The sequence below is a fragment of the Erythrolamprus reginae genome, chromosome 2 (genome assembly GCF_031021105.1).
Source record: "Erythrolamprus reginae isolate rEryReg1 chromosome 2, rEryReg1.hap1, whole genome shotgun sequence".
NCBI classification, from domain to species: domain Eukaryota; kingdom Metazoa; phylum Chordata; class Lepidosauria; order Squamata; family Dipsadidae; genus Erythrolamprus; species Erythrolamprus reginae.
Genome location: NC_091951.1, coordinates 287777540 through 287794768, shown reverse-complemented (window position 1 = coordinate 287794768; position 17229 = coordinate 287777540). Strand labels below are relative to the sequence as shown.

The 17229-nt window shown below is 39.5% G+C and overlaps 1 protein-coding gene across 1 annotated transcript in view; it reads left to right on the top strand.

The window, feature by feature from the left end:
- ADAMTS19 (ADAM metallopeptidase with thrombospondin type 1 motif 19) overlaps nt 1-17229 on the top strand; it is a 108455-nt gene that overhangs the window by 83417 nt on the left and 7809 nt on the right. Inside the window, exons 17-21 of the mRNA XM_070742839.1 lie at nt 2671-2828; nt 5138-5291; nt 6976-7111; nt 11559-11763; nt 13597-13749. Of these exons, the coding sequence (XP_070598940.1) occupies nt 2671-2828; nt 5138-5291; nt 6976-7111; nt 11559-11763; nt 13597-13749 (806 nt within the window). The remainder of the gene's footprint in view (nt 1-2670; nt 2829-5137; nt 5292-6975; nt 7112-11558; nt 11764-13596; nt 13750-17229) is intronic.

Sequence of the window (17229 nt, the reverse complement as noted above, 5' to 3'; positions counted from 1 at the left end):
ATAATCCAATTAATTAAAATATTAAAAGTTTTTAAAAAAAACCTATACTAACATACACACACACAAGCATACCATGCATAAATTCAGCGGGCCCAGGGGGAGATGTTCAGTTTCCCCATGCCTGACGGCAAAGGTGGGTTTTGAGAAGTTTACGGAAGGCAGGAAGAGTAGGGGCAGTTCTGATCTCCAGGGGGAGTTGGTTCCAGAGAGTCGGTGCCGCCACAGAGAAGGCTCTCCCCCTGGGGCCCGCCAAACGACATTGTTTAGTTGACGGGACCCGGAGGAGGCCCACTCTGTGGGACCTAATCGGTCGCTGGGATTCGTGCGGCAGAAGGCGGTCTCGGAGATATTCTGGTCCGATGCCATGAAGGGCTTTAAAGGTCATAACCAACACTTTGAATTGTGACCGGAAACTGATCGGCAGCCAATGCAGACTGCGGAGTGATGGTGAAACATGGGCATACCTGGGTAAGCCCATGACTGCTCTCGCAGCTGCATTCTGCACGATCTGAAGTTTCCGAACAGTTTTCAAAGGTAGCCCCATGTAGAGAGCATTACAGTAGTCAAACCTCGAGGTGATGAGGGCATGAGTGACTGTGAGCAATGAGTCCCGGTCCAGATAGGGCCGCAACTGATGCACCAGGTGAACCTGGGCAAACGCCCCCCTCGCCACAGCTGAGAGATGGTTTTCTAATGTGAGCTGTGGATCGAGGAGGACGCCCAAGTTGCGGACCCTCTCTGAGGGGGTCAATAATTCCCCCCCCAGGGTAATGGACGGACAGATGGAATTGTCCTTGGGAGGCAAAACCCACAGCCACTCCGTCTTATCCGGGTTGAGCTTGAGTCTGTTGACACCCATCCAGGCCCCAACAGCCTCCAGGCACCGGCACATCACTTCCACCGCTTCGTTGACTGGGCATGGGGTGGAGATGTAAAGCTGGGTATCATCCGCATATTGATGATACCTCACCCCATGTCCTTGGATGATCTCGCCCAGCGGTTTCATGTAGATGTTGAATAGCAGGTGGGAGAGGACCGACCCCTGAGGCACCCCACAAGGGAGAAACCTAGGAGCCGACCTCTGACCCCCCACTAACACTGACTGCGACCGGCCAGAGAGGTAGGAGGAGAACCACTGGAGAACAGTGCCTCCCACCCCCAACCCCTCCAGCCGGTGCAGAAGGATACCATGGTCGATGGTATCGAAAGCCGCCGAGAGGTCAAGGAGCACCAGGACAGAGGATAAACCCCTGTCCCGGGCCTGCCAGAGATCATCCATCAACGCGACCAAAGCGGTTTCCGTGCTGTAACCGGGCCTGAAACCCGACTGTTGGGGACCTAGATAATCGGCTTCTTCCAAGGACCGCTGGAGCTGGAGTGCCACCACCTTCTCAACAACCTTCCCCATAAAGGGAAGGTTGGAGACTGGGTGATAGTTATTAAGTACGGCTGGGTCCAGGGAGGGCTTCTTGAGGAGGGGGCGCACGAGCGCTTCTTTATAGAGTGATGGAAAAACTCCCCTCCCCAAGGAAGCGTTGGTAATCTCCTGGGCCCAGCTCCGTGTCACCTCCCTGCTGGCCGAAACCAACCAGGAGGGACACGGATCCAGTAAACAGGTGGCGGAACTCACAGCTCCAATGGCCTTGTCCACTTCATCAGGTGTCACCAGATCAAACTCTTCCCAGACAGGTGGACAAGTACGTGCCCCAGTCACCTCGACTGACTCGTTGTCAGTCGACTCTGTCTTACAATTGGAGTCGAAGTTGGCCCGGATCTGAGCGACTTTATCAGCGAAAAACGTGTTAAAATCCTCGGCACTACTCTGCAAGGGCTCCCCAACTCCCCCCTGGTTAAGAAGGGAGCGGGTCACCCTAAACAGAGCGGCCGGGCGGGATTCCGCTGATGCAATCAAGGCGGCATGGTACGCGCATCTTGCCGCCTTGAGCGCCACTTTGTAAGTCTTAATAAAAGCTCTTACAAGTGTTCGATCGGATTCAGACCTACTCTTCCTCCATTGCTTCTCTAGACGTCTCTTTTGGCGTTTCAACTCCCAGAGCTCCTCGTTGAACCATGGGGCTCTACGGGGTCTAGCGCCACGGAGAGGTCGCAAGGGCGCAATCCGGTCGAGAGCCTCCGCAGCAGCCGTATTCCAGGCTGCCGCAAGAGACTCCGCCGAACTGTGGACGAGTGCCTCTGGAATAACCCCAAGCGCCGTCTGAAAGCCCTCTGGGTCCATCAGGCGTCTGGGGCGGAACATCTTAATTGGTTCCGCCTACCAGCGGGGAAGGATTGGAGCCAGGAAGTCAAGCCGTAGTAGGAAATGGTCTGATCATATTTAAAGTACCATAATAATGTTACATATATATTCTATCATTGTGTTTTAAAGTAAATAATTTTTAATTTATAATTTGTAGAATCCATATTATAGTGGTGAACTAATTATTATAGGCTTTTTATATATTGAAATCTTTATTGAATATTGAGAAACAAAGAAAAGAAAAACTTTTGTAATTCAGCTGAAGTACAGCTATTTTCTTACTGGAATTATATTATTATACTTATAAATCTTAAATTGTTTTAAATTTTTGATTCATTGGCTCTTTTAGCAAAATAATCAATTAGAAAGACATGAATCACTTTCTTTTGTACTGTTTTCTAATGTATCCTCAGCACTTCGAGATGCCAGCAAACAGTCTATTAATAGTGATTGGAAGATAGAACATTCTGGAACATTCAACATTGCTGGTACCACTGTCCATTATGTTAGGAGAGGTCTGTGGGAAAAAATTTCTGCCAAAGGTCCAACTACATCACCTTTACATTTATTGGTATAGTAGCATAGATAATTTATTTAAATGTATTCTAAGCTATGAGGTGAAATGTTTATGTCTAAATATATGTATTGTTTTGCAATCAGTATGGTAGCCAACTTAGAATAACATAAGAACACAAAACTAGTTATGCCAGATCAGACAACAGACTCATTTAGTCTACCACATTATTGGTTCATATCAAGAAAGTGACTAGCTATTTCCTAATGAGAATCTGCAACATAATATGACCCCATTAGTAATTCATATCAGTATCAGCAGACCTACATTCTTCAGGACTGGAGATAGGATTTGGCTTCATGATATGCATCTGCTCTATAAAAGATTTAGATTTAGATTTAATTGGATTTGTATGCTGCCCCTCTCCGAGGACTCGAGGCGGCTCACAGCATGTACAGAAAAAACAAGAAACAATAATAACAATCCAATTAATACATTAAAAAACAATCTTTAAAATTCTAGTTAAAAAACTATCAATATCATTCATTCAACAATCAAACTAAAGCATTCATTGGTATGGGGGGAAGATCTAAGGAACCCCAGGCTTGGCGGCAAAGATGAGTTTTTAAACTCTTTCGGAAGGTGAAGAGAGTGGGGGCAATACGAATCTCCGGGGGGAGCTGATTCCAGAGGGCCGGGCCCCCCACAGAGAAGGCTCTTCCCCTAGATCCCACCAGCCAAAATTGTTTGGTCAAGGGTATCTCCTTGATTACAACAATGTATGCTAAAAAAAATCTAGGAGAAAAGGAGATGTATACATAATCTGATAAATGGTAAATTTGCTAAATATGCTAAAACTATCATTAAAGTTATTAAAATAATGGATCTTTCTTCATAATCTCAAATGTGCTTAAACTCTAGAAATGCGAATTCTGATTACTGTTCAGACTGAATGGGAAAGTTCTAGTTGTGCTCAGAGCACGGATATGTGAAAGTGCATGACATCAAATTGTTAATAATAAGTTTCTATAAGTAAATGCAAATCAACACATCCAGAGAGTTTGTATTTGTATTTGTGTATATATATTTATTTATTTATTTATTTATTTATTACTTAGATTTGTATGCCGCCCCTCTCCGAAGACTCGGGGCGGCTCACAACATGTAGAAACAAATCATAAGCAATCAGACAAATTTAAAATATTTAAATATTTAAAAACCCCATATGCTAACAGACACACACACAGACATACCATGCATAAATTAAACGTGCCCAGGGGGAGATGTTTCAGTTCCCCCATGCCTGACGGCAAAGGTGGGTTTTAAGGAGTTTACGGAAGGCAGGAAGAGTAGGGGCAGTTCTAATCTCCGGGGGGAGTTGGTTCCAGAGGGCCGGTGCCGCCACAGAGAAGGCTCTTCCCCTGGGGCCCGCCAACCGACATTGTTTAGTTGACGGGACCCGGAGAAGGCCCACTCTGTGGGACCTAATCGGTCGCTGGGATTCGTGCGGCAGGAGGCGGTCTCGGAGATATTCTGGTCCGATGCCATGAAGGGCTTTAAAGGTCATAACCAACACTTTGAATATATACATTTACATCGAATAATCTTGAATAGGATAATGGGGACAAGAAAAATAAAATCTGGCCTTGATGAATAGAATAATTGTAGATCTCCAATTGTACGTAGTCCTTGATTTACAACCACAATTGAGCCCAAAATTTCCATGGCTAAGCATGATAGTGGTTAAGTGAATTTTGGTCCATTTTACAACTATACTTACCATAGTTAAATGAATCACTGCCTTTATTAAATTAGTAAAATAGTTAAGTGAATCTGGCTTCCCCATTGACTTTGCATGTCAGAAGGTGATCACATGACCTCAAGACATTGCAACTGTCATAAATATAAGTCAGTTGCCAATCATGTTACCACAGGGATGCTGCAACAGTTGCTTGAAAAATGGTTATAAGTCACTTTTTTCAGTGCTACTGTAGCATTAAACGCTCACTAAACAAGTTGTAAGTCAAGGATTACAGTACTTGTACCAGAATTCCTAGCCAACACAATGGTTCGATGGCTGGCAGAATTCTCAGGTTATGCTGAGAGATCCTTCCTTCCTTCCTTCCTTCCTTCCTTCCTTCCTTCCTCCCTCCCTCCCTCCCTCCCTCCCTCCCTTCCTTCTTTCCTTCTTTCCTTCCTTTGAAGTCTCTTACTAAGACCAGTTTTATTTTGCCTGCTGGATTTACAGACCAGAATTTCTGAGCTGTTCTACCTGAGACAGTTTTAACTTTGAATGCTTGACATTTCTTTATGATTTTCTGTAGACTCGTGTTCCTTTCTTATCATGTCAATTATATATATTACAGGTCCTGCTTTTTCACGATCAGAATTATGGGCTACATTATGAATATACTATTCCTTTAGATCCAGTTATTGAGAATAAGAGTACAAAAGTATCAGAACCTCTATTTATGTGGACCCACTCAGGATGGGAAGACTGTAATGCTGTATGTGGAGGAGGTAATGATTATATATTTGTGGTATAGCTATATATGCATTGCTGTAATACTTAAATGTTTGATGCTGTTTCCATTATATTAATTTTGTCACTAGGGCTACTAAATGAGCCCAGTTGCAGTGAAAAAGCAGAATTGTTCAAATATTTATATAAGAGGGGTAAAACACAAAGACAAATATCTTTAACATAGAAAAAGTCAAACTTGTTTTGGTTTGTTCTGGTAAACTTCCGGGAAGGTGAAAAAGGATTCCAATCAGCCCTTTAACTGTATGTTCATGAATGAAATGTCTTTGTTTGATAGAACATTAAGTAAAAAAAACCCACCCACTTCCTTCCCAGGTAGTAGTAGTAGTAGTAGTAGTAGTAGTAGTAGTAGTAGTAATAATAATAATAATAATAATAATAATAATAATAATAATAATTTATTAGATTTGTATGCGGCCCCTCTCCACAGACTCGGGGCGGCTCACGACAGTAATATCAGCTCACAACAGTAATATCAGCTGATCAGATGTTTTTGTGTGATCATGATGCTATAAAGTCTTGTCATAATTATTTTGCTTTTCTCAGTAAAGAGTAACAATTATCAATCATTTTAGCAAACTACTATTTTGAGGTCTGTCAAAACATTTTAAAATTTCACTGAATGTGGTATTCTATAATTTTTCTAGATGTTTCTAATATCTACAATATGAAGCTTAATAATTTCTTCAATTAACTTACTTTATTCTACAGATAAATATTTAGCAAAAGTGCTCATTTAGGTTTATAATTTTGACTAAGATAAAACTTGCTGTTGTTCCTAACTATATAGAAAACTAGATTATTTTCATTTCTAGGTTTGTTTGTTTTTGCAGTTTTAATGTAATATTTTAAAATCTATCTTAAAAGTTATATATAAAAATATGAAATTCTCAGTAATTTATTTCATCAATTTCACAGTGGAATTTGATATTTATTCCCAAATGAAAATAAGATAGTGAAAAGCATTAGAGATTTTTCAGCTATTTTATTTATTAATATTTCAATTCAAAGTGTTGGTTATGACCTATAAAGCCCTACATGGCATCGGACCAGATTACTTATGGGATTTGTATGCCACCCCGAGTCTGCGGAGAGGGGTGGCATACAAATCTAATAAATAATAATAATAATAATAATAATAATAATAATAATAATAATAATAAAAACCTGCCTTCTGTCGTAAGAGTCCCAGCAACCGGTCAGGTCTCACAGAGTCGGCCTTCTGCAGGTCCCATCAACTAGACAATGTTGCCTGGTAGGGCCTAGGAAAAGCCTTCTCTGTGGGGGCTCCGGCCCTCTGGAACCAGCTCCCCCCAGAGATTCATACTGCCCCCAGCCTCCTCGCCTCCGCAAGAACTTGAAGACCCACTTGTACCAACAGGCCTGGGGCCATTAGATATTAGCCCCTGGTTGATGAATGGAATGTATGTTTGATTGTTTGAATGAGAGTGATTGATTTTTAAGAAACTGGGATTTTAGATTAGTTAGCTTAATTTTAAATTGAATTTAGGATATTTAAGTAAGCCACCCCAAGTCCTCGGAGAGGGGCGTCATATAAATCCAGTCAATCAATCAATCAATCAATCAATTTTGAATAATTTCCTTCAATGATAAAACTTTTGTCATCAAAGCTATCTGCCAACTTTGTTTTCCTTTTACCAGGTGAAAGAAAGACAACAGTATCTTGCACAAAAATTATGAATAAGCATATTAGTTTTGTGGATAACAAGAAATGCAAACATTTAACAAAACCTGAACCACAAATTCGAAAGTGCAACGAGCAGCCGTGCCATACAAGGTGAGGTTGAGACCCAAAATAAAGATTCCTACAATGGATACTAAGATGCAATGAGAGACTGTCTCTTGGGAAGTACAAGTGGTACCTATACTTAAGAACTTAATTCGTTCCATAACCAGGTTCTTAAGTAGAAAAGTTTGTAACTAGAAGCAATTTTTCCCATAGGAATCAATGTAAAAGCAAATCATGCATGCAAACCCATTAGGAAAGAAATAAAAGCTCGGAATTTGGGTGGGAGGAGGAAGAAGAGGAGATTGGCAGTCGCTGCCCAGAGTGAAGGGAGAGTTTCTTTTCTCTGGGCGCTGGCAGAGGTTTTTTCCCTCTCCAAGCGCCCAGAGAAAGGAAAATGCTTTGTTCACTCTGAACTGCCAAAGTCTCCTTAAGCGCCACCGAAAGGTTCCTCTAGCAGCCCAGAAAATCCCGAAATGGCCGGGATTAAAAGGACAGGAAACTGGCCGGGCTTGGGTTAGAAACATAGAAACATAGAAGACTGACGGCAGAAAAAGACCCCATGGTCCATCTAGTCTGCCCTTTTACTATTTCCTGTGTTTTATCTTACAATGGATATATGTTTATCCCAGGCATGTTTAAATTCGGTTACTGTGGATTTACCAACCACGTCTGCTGGAAGTTTGTTCCAAGGATCTACTACTCTTTCAGTAAAATAATACTTTCTCATGTTGCCTTTGATCTTTCCCCCAACTAACTTCAGATTGTGTCCCCTTGTTCTTGTGTTCACTTTCCTGTTAAAAACACTTCCCTCCTGAACCCTATTTAACCCTTTAACATATTTAAATGTTTCGATCATGTCCCCCCTTTTCCTTCTGTCTTCCAGACTATACAGATTGAGTTCATTAAGTCTTTCCTGATATGTTTTATACTTCAGACCTTCCACCATTCTTGTAGCCCGTCTTTGGACCCGTTCAATTTTGTCAATATCTTTTTGTAGGTGAGGTCTCCAGAACTGAACACAGTACTCCAAATGTGGTCTCACCAGCGCTCTATATAAGGGGATCATAATCTCCCTCTTCCTGCTTGTTATACCTCTAGCTATGCAGCCAAGCATCCTACTTGCCTTTCCTACTTGCCTTTCCTACTGCCCGACCACACTGCTCACCCATTTTGAGACTGTCAGAAATCACTACCCCTAAATCCTTCTCTTCTGAAGTTTTTGCTAACACAGAACTGCCAATGCAATACTCAGATTTAGGATTCCTTTTCCCCAAGTGCATTATTTTACATTTGGAAACATTAAACTGCAGTTTCCATTACTTTGACCATTTATCTAGTAACGCTAAATCATTTACCATATTACAGACCCCTCCAGGAATATCAACCCTATTGCACACTTTAGAGTCATCGGCAAATAGGCAAACCTTCCCTACCAAACCTTCCCCTATGTCACTCACAAACATATTAAAAAGAATAGGACCCAGAACAGACCCTTGTGGCACACCGCTTGTAACCTGTCTCTGCTCAGAATACTCGCCATTAACAATAACTCTCTGATGTCTATGCTTCAGCCAGCTTGAAATCCACTGAACTATCCAGGGATTAAGTCCAATCTTCACTAATTTATCTATCAGCTCTTTATGTGGAACCGTATCAAAGGCTTTGCTGAAGTCCAGATAGGCAATATCCACGGCATAGAAAATGGTTCTTAATAAGAGGCAAAAAAATATTGAACACCCATTCTTATCTAGAAAAGTTCTTAAGTAGAGGCGTTCTTAAATAGAGGTACCACTGTAACTCATTGTTTTGGGACATTCCCTTTGACATTGAATGGATGATAGATGCCTTGATCTAAAGAATTAAACAAGGAAGTGATACCCAGGAAGTGAAAATGGGGAGGAGCTACTTATGACATGTGAATTTCCAATCATAATTATCAGATCTTGACTATTAATCTTTTTGCAATTTTATAGAACAAAAATTATTATTTCCTTTGATCAATATTATCTATCTAGTTATGTGTATTAGAACTTCAAGAATGATCTGATTTCTAAAAGGATGCAGTTAAAATATATATTTATAGTATCAATAATTAACTAAGGTTTTTTAAACAATTAGTTTCGGTTTTCAACTTCCCCGCTGTTGTTTTATTAAAAGAAAAAATAATGTCGAGTGTGAGAAATATAATTAGATAATTCAAATTATCTGCAACAGGGGAACAAAAAGACATAGTAATCAGTGATGATTAACATAATACTAAATTGGAGTCATTACTAGAGATAATGCATGTTTATAATGGATAGCTTTGTAGATTATGAAAAAAATAGCAAATAACATTTTTTTAAAAGAATAGAATATATATTTTTATTGGCCAAGTGTGATTGGACACACAAGGAATTTGTTTTGGTAAATGTGCTCTCAGTGTACATAAAAGAAAAGATATATTCATCAAGAATCATAAGGTACAACACTTAATGATAGTCCGGGTGCAAATAAGCAATCAAATTATATTAGAAGCCAGTCAATATAAAATGTAAAGATACAAGCAAAAAAGTTACAGTCATAAGTAGGAGGAGATGGGTGATGGGAACAATGAGAAGATTAATAGTAGTGCAGACTTAGAAAATAATTTGACAGTGTTGAGGGAATTACATGTTTAGCAGAGTGATGGCATTTGGGGGAAAAACCTGTTCTTGTGTCTTTTTCTGTTGTGCAGTGCTCTATAGCATTGTTTAGAGGATAGGAGTTGAAACAGTTTGTATCCAGAATGTGGATATAAATCCAATTAATTAATTAATTAATTAATTAATTAATTAATTAATATGAGAGTCTGTAAATATTTTCACAGCCCTCTTTTTGACTCATGTAATATACAGGTCCTCAATGGAAAACAGGCTGGTTGCAATTTTTTCTAATGTTCTCTTTATCCTTTGAAGACTGTGTCTGTATTGTTGGGTTGCAGAACCAAACCAGACAGTTATATAGTTGCAGATGACAGACTCAATAATTCTTCTGTAGAACTCTATCAGAAGCTGCTTGGGCAGTTTGAGCTTTCTGAGTTGGCTAAGAAAGAATATTCTTTGTTAATTAAACAGAATTCTAGGAATGGTGCTAAGTTAAGATAATAGAAGTAGAAAACTGTGTTCCTCATATCAAATCAAATAGCAGATAAAAGTATTTTTAGGTCTTATTGTCCTGTTTCTCCCATAACTTTTATTTGATACCAGAATTTCACTTTTTCCATTGTAGAGCATACTTGCTTCTTCCCACTGATATAAAAAGTGCTAGTTTTAAGAAAGACTGTGTAAAAACAACAAACATTACTTTAGCTTCCTTTCCTACTCCATGATTTGGAGATTTTAATTTAAAAATAAAACCTACCTGGATAAGATATCAAATTTCAATTTCTTTTTCACTTTTTAAAAAATGAAGATAGCCAGAGTGATTGATCATATTAAAGCGGGAGATTTTAACCCCACTTCTAGCCAGCTTCCTGAAACCTTCTCACTTTTGAAGTTGGCATTTCCATCCATAGATATCCCCATTGGCACTAATAGATTATTTTCTAATCATGAAAATACCAGCTTCAAAGGAAAGATTTCAGAAGGAGATGGGGACTAAATTTTAAATTTTCTCCTGATACTATTTGCATTTTTAATGTGTTACTTAAATGCAGACATATAATTTCTGGTAATGTTTAAACTACTGAAACTGTGACATATTTCATTAATGTTTCTCTCAAGATAGGTTGGACATAAAGTGCAATTTTATAATAATGGAAATGAATCATTTCTACAACATATGAAATATCACTACGCTTTGGCTTAAGTTTGACAGAAATAGTACTGTATACTATAAAACAATGATGGTGAACCTTTTTTTCCTCGGGTACCGAAAGAGCTTGGGCATGTGCTATCGCAAGTGCCCACACGCATAATTCAATGCCTGGGAAAGGCAAAAACAGCTTCCCCTGCCTCCTGGACACCCTCTGGAGGCAGGAAACAGCCTGTTTCCCAACTTCTGTTGGGCCCAGTAGGCTTGTGTTACACCCTTCCCAGGCTCCAAAGGCATCCCTAGTGCTGGGGGAGGCTAAAACACCCTCCTCCACCCCCCTGGAGGCTCTCTGGAAGCCAAAAATGCCCTTCCAGAGCCTCTGTGTGAGCCAAAAATCAGCTGGCCAGCACACACATGCACATTGGAGCTGAGCAAGGGCAACAGCTCACGTGCCAGTAAATATGTCTCCACGTGCCACCTGTGGCACCCATGCCATAGGTTCGCCATCACTGCTATAAAACATTCAGCACTAAATAATCATATGAAGAAGACTGTCATTTCACTGGTTAAAGGACTGCTATGTTAGTGGAACTCAACAAGTATTTACAAAAATTTTAAATCAAGCAGAACAAGAAAATATTTTGAAGATTATTTTGGCTTGGGAAAAAAATCTAGCAAAATGCCAATTCATGATTCCCACCCTCCCACCTCTTTCCTTTAGATGGATGATGACTGAGTGGACTTCCTGCTCAAGGACCTGTGGGAAAGGGACACAGAATAGACTTGTAGCCTGTACTCAGCAGCTGAGAAACGGAACCCTGATCAGAGCCCGAGAGAGAGACTGTCTGGGCCCTAAGCCCACTTCAACACAGCGCTGTGAAGGCCAGGACTGCATGACAGTGTGGGAAGCTGGCGTGTGGTCAGAGGTGCAGTATAAGCATGGGTTGTTTATTTACTTATTGTATTTCTAAGATATCGATCCTCCAATTTATTATATTTTTAAAAAAATATATTTTTATTGATTTTTTTACAATATAAAGATACACACAACATAAAACAAGTGTTTGTGAATTGTGCATCCAATTTATTATAAGACAGCTGTCATGAACTTAGAAATCATTTATGTCTATTGATTCGGTTGTATTGGATTGAAACAATATTCTGTACCAAGTGAAAGCATAATGGCATATTTTAAATGTCAGTGCAAGGATTAAAAGCTTCATTGTCAGTGTCAGCTATGCATTCTTCAAAAGGGCCTTCCCTACTCAGTATATTTTATTTCAGGTAAGGTCAAAACTAGCATAGCAGCCAAAGCTGGCAAAAGCCCACTTCACAATGTATTCTATCTATCTATCTATCTATCTATCTATCTATCTATCTATCTATCTATCTATCTATCTATCTATCTATCTATCTATCTATCTATCTAATCTACCTACCTACCTACCTACTTACTTCTTACTTACTTACTTACTTACTTATTTGTTTATTTATTTATTCAATTTTTTTTATGTCGCCCTTTTCCTTTTACTCAGGGTTACTTGTCCTCTGAACAAAAGTTCTGAATCCAGGAGGCTCCTCCAGATTTTGATCTTGCTCTTTCTGATGGCACAATTCCATCAGGAATCAAGATGGAAACAGATGGCTTTTGGATTAAATGATACTCTGTCTTATTTGGGCTGCATCAGATCCAGACATTGAAAGCCATCAGTCATTCCCCCAATAGGCCCAGGCTGATGGTCTGCAACTGGGTTTCATCAGCCTATTGATCATACCATACTTAAATTTATGGATTATTTATCCAGAGGGTTTTTTTGTGTAAATGTTATTCAGAATAGATGTCAGGCCCAGACCAAGAATGACCGAACAATCCAGCCAAAGTCCAGCTCTTTACTTGCTTATTTGTTTAATTTTTCCAGATTAAAAACTATACTGCACTAATCCTAGCGGGTATACTCTAAGAGATTCTAGGGAATAGTTATTCTAAATCTCGTCTGCACCACAACTATTCTGAATTTAAATACTCTAATGAAGGTTGGGAATACAGGTAGTCCCCGGGTTACGACACGAAACTGGCCCCCTCCTTCTGCCATGCTGCGCTTACTTGGTTTGCTCTCACCGCCCCAAATTTTGTCAGTGGGCTCCGGAATCACTGGCATTCGCCGGCTCTGGTGCTTTCTGAACCATGGGGGTTGAAAGAAGGCGTGAATGAAGCACTTTAGCAAGCAGGCAATTTCTTCAGTCGCCGCGATGACGTCATGATGTGATGACCCGGAGGCAGCAAGGTCCTTCAAATTTGCGTATTCAAAGCTCAAATCGAGCTTTAGAGTAGCTGGCCATACTACAGGCTTGGGGAAAATCAGGCGATACAGCATTAGAGCGAAATGGAGGAAGATCCCGACTTACACCGAAATTCGGCTTACGGTCCACGGTAGGAACAAATCGACGTCATAAGTCGGGGACTACCTGTATTCAACTCCCAATCTTTGCAAGAGACTCCAAAGGAGTGGTCAGCTAAGAACCACGAGATACTCACTCGTTCACATAGTTATTTATTTGCTTTATTTAAGTGCCTGAAACCATCCATTGTCTAGGTCACTTACAGGAATTAAATGCTAAAAACAAGATAGAAATTAGGGCTGTGTATCAGCGGTGTAATGCTGGCTTTGGGTGATATGTGTGAAAATTATGGGAGCTAGAGTTCCAACAGGTTGGAGATGCTGCTGTAAGCACTGGATCATTTTTCTATCTTTCTACAGTGCTCTGTAAAATGTGGCAAAGGCATACGGCATCGGACTGTAAGGTGCACCAACCCTCGGAAGAAATGTGTTTTGTCCACAAGACCGAGAGAATCAGAAGATTGTGAAGATTATTCCAAATGTTACATCTGGAGAATGGGAGACTGGTCAAAGGTACAAAATGTTTTATGAAATTGTCAGTACTAGACTTTACCCAATATTGTGCAATGTATTTTTAGTGAAGGAGAAAGCCTGAATAATGAAAATTGAGAAAAAAACATAAGTTTATAATACTACTGGTGTATTCTAGTTTGGCCATGAAAACAATTTAAAATGTACTGTATATACTGGAGATATGAACGTCCTTCAGAAGACATGTTTGAAAACATGGAAGAACTCTTAAAATCAACTTTTTTCCAAATAGTTAAATGAATTACATCTCTTTCCAACCTTGTGTAGCTCCTTCAGGAACCCAATATGCGAAGTAGACCTTCCAAAGGATTTGCATAGCCCTAGCATAGATTTACTGTCAACTTTCTTTTTATCTCACCATTGTGTTTTTGAACTCCATAGTTGCCAGTTTCTTTGTTCACACCTTTTACCCTTAGAATTCTGTTTGAAAACCTTGTTAGTAAAGATACACAATTTCCTTGTCCATCTGTGATTTCAGTTGACTGGGTCAAGGCAATTGTAGAATCACAATTAAGAGTTAGAAAAGATATTGAGTAGTCATTTTAAAAACACCTACCCAAATAGGTTCCTCATTCATTTTTAATAGGAAAGTGAACACAAGAACAAGGGGACACAATCTGAAGTTAGTTGGGGGAAAGATCAAAAGCACCATGAGAAAATATTATTTTACTGAAAGAGTAGTAGATCCTTGGAACAAACTTCCAGCAGACGTGGTTGATAAATCCACAGTAACTGAATTTAAACATGCCTGGGATAAACATATATCCATCCTAAGATAAAATACAGAAAATAGTATAAGGGCAGACTAGATGGATCATGAGGTCTTTTTCTACCATCAGTCTTCTATGTTTCTATGTTTTTAATACATTCGTGTGCTTAAAAATTCATTGCGGCAAGACATTTCAGGGAATATTTTTTTATGTTGCCAGACTTTGGAGAAAAATTACTAAAAAAATAAGTTAATCTTTGTGTGTTTAAATGGGGAACACCAACTCTTAGAACATACAACAATATGAGTCTTAAATACTCAAAATATGTGGTGGAGTCATGGAGAATCTATAAAGCAGGGGTGCCAAACTTAAGGCCCACAGCCAGATCCAGTCCATTGGGTGTTTAGATCTGCCTCTCGAGTTGCCCTGGAAACAGTGAAGGACCAGTCTGCAGTTCCTCTGCCAGTGAAAATGGAGCTTGCACTCTGGCCATGCCCACTTTGGGCCTGGAGGTCAAACAGAGCCCTGATGCAGTTCTCAATAAAATCAAGTTTGACACTCTTGCTATAAAGCAATTCTAAGTTGCATGAGGCTACAAACACTATTCCCTATTCTCTATCACTGTTTTACCAGTCCCTATGATTTTAGTTGAGTAGAATGGTCTAATTGTTAATTCTTTAAGATAGTCCTTGTTCAGATACCACAATTGGGACTAGCAACTTGGTTGTTAAGTAAATCTGTGTCTAAATGAAACAAAGTCTGTGCTTATGATCCTATTTCATTGCTTTACAAAACTGGGAAAGTGGTAAATGCGAGTATTGATCTCAAAGTTACTTTTTCATCATTGTTAAATGATTACTAAGTGAGACATTTGCTAAATGAGGACTACTTGTATGGGCTCAAGCATATAACTCAAGTTCATTTCACGATACTTTGCAAAACACAAAAAGAAAACAACCATGGTGATTTTATTAAGTTCTAAAAAATTGCAATTGTTCTGGACACAATTGCAAAAAAATTAAAACATTAATTTCAGCACTGCTTTTGCTACCCCTGAATATTAGAAAGGGCTTTCTAGGTTCAAAGCCCTCAAATAGGCTCCACATATCCAAAGGTCATTTTGGAACAGCCTTTATATTTAGTAATAATTTATAGTTATATACAGTAAGTACATCTGGTTGTGTAATAGGTTTCAAGTCCTGGTTTGTATCCCAGACTCTCTAAATGCTAGCCAATATTGCTTGTATTTCATTTTACAAAGTATTCTGAGATTTTTTTTTAAAACACAATGACTGATGGTAATAATTGTATTCTGGCATAATGATCTAAGTGGAAATCATTGTATGTAATTAGTGTAGACTTGTTTCCAGTCTTACAAAAAAATCTTATTAATAAATTAATAAATGCTGTTTGTGTCAGTTGGAAAACAAATATAAAAGCAGCTTCTTCCATATAAAAAATAGATTTTCATGATTGCCTCATGTATTTATTTTCCTTTTGCAAAATAAGTCTTAGATTATATGTAGAATAGTATTTTTTACTTTGAAAAATGAAAAAGTTTTAGTTACATTTCAAATGTAACTAAATTGAATTGAAATTGAAAATTTAAGTACTTATCAAAAGCCCCTTGTATAGAATCAGAAAAATGATGACTTGGAAAGAGCATGTGGTATAGACTAGGTGAGAGTTAGGATTGTTAGCTTCCTGTTGGAAGAAAGAAACAGTGTTAACAATTCATCTGTATTATGCATTCATGTAATGTATAAAAAACCTTCTCCCCAGTGAAAAGTAACAGTTTTATGTTCTATTTAGTACATTTTAGAAACCTGAACAAACAAAACGTGCCTTTAAATTCTCTGCTGTATAAAGCAGGTTCTTTTCTTGTTTATGTTTAAGACATATCAATAATACTGTATATAACTTTTAAAGTCCCAACCTAGTTGAGTTCTCTGGTTGTCTCCAATAAGACTTTTATTGTTTTTCCTATGTTTTCTGGGTTTTGGAATAGGTGATTTATAGTTTTTAACAAAAGCAGTCACTTGTTCTTGGAACAAATTGTTCAAACCTCTATTGTTAACAATGCTACAGATTTTCACTTTCAGTTGAAACATTTTTTGAAGCTCAGAAGTGATTGCAAACTATTGTAGAGGCAGAAGACAGTTTAAAGGCTATCCTTTGGCAGGGACAGTTTTTTTCCTTTTTCTAGAAACCTGCTAGAAGAAGCTATGACATTACATATTTTCCTTAGCTTTTAATCTAAGCATTCCATACTTGTTTCAAAATTTAGTCTTTGGAAATTTGAGCGAAGACTCAAGCAACATTGGTGAGCTCCACATTGAAACATTTCATATTATCTCTACAATGATTAATAGTACAGTGATCCCCCGGTTATTGCGTCCCCGACCATTGCGAACAGGGTAATTTGCGATTTTTCAACCCGGAAGTCAAAATACCATCTACGCATGCGTGCCCGTTTTTTCTATGGGCACGCATGCGTAGATGGCAACCGGGAGATCAGCTGCTGGGCGGCTTCCCTGGGTCTTCCCCCTCTTGCTGGCATCAGCGAGGAGTTTCCCCACCGCCCACGCAAACTCCTCGCTGCCGCTCGCCCGCCCTTCGCCTGCCCACGCCGTTCGCTCCCCCTCTTGCTGGCGGGAGGGCGAGAAGCCCTCCCCAGCACCCGCTCACCCGCCCTTCACCGCTCGCCCGCCCTTCGCCCTGGCCGCTTCTTCCCAGCGGAGAAATTCCAGCC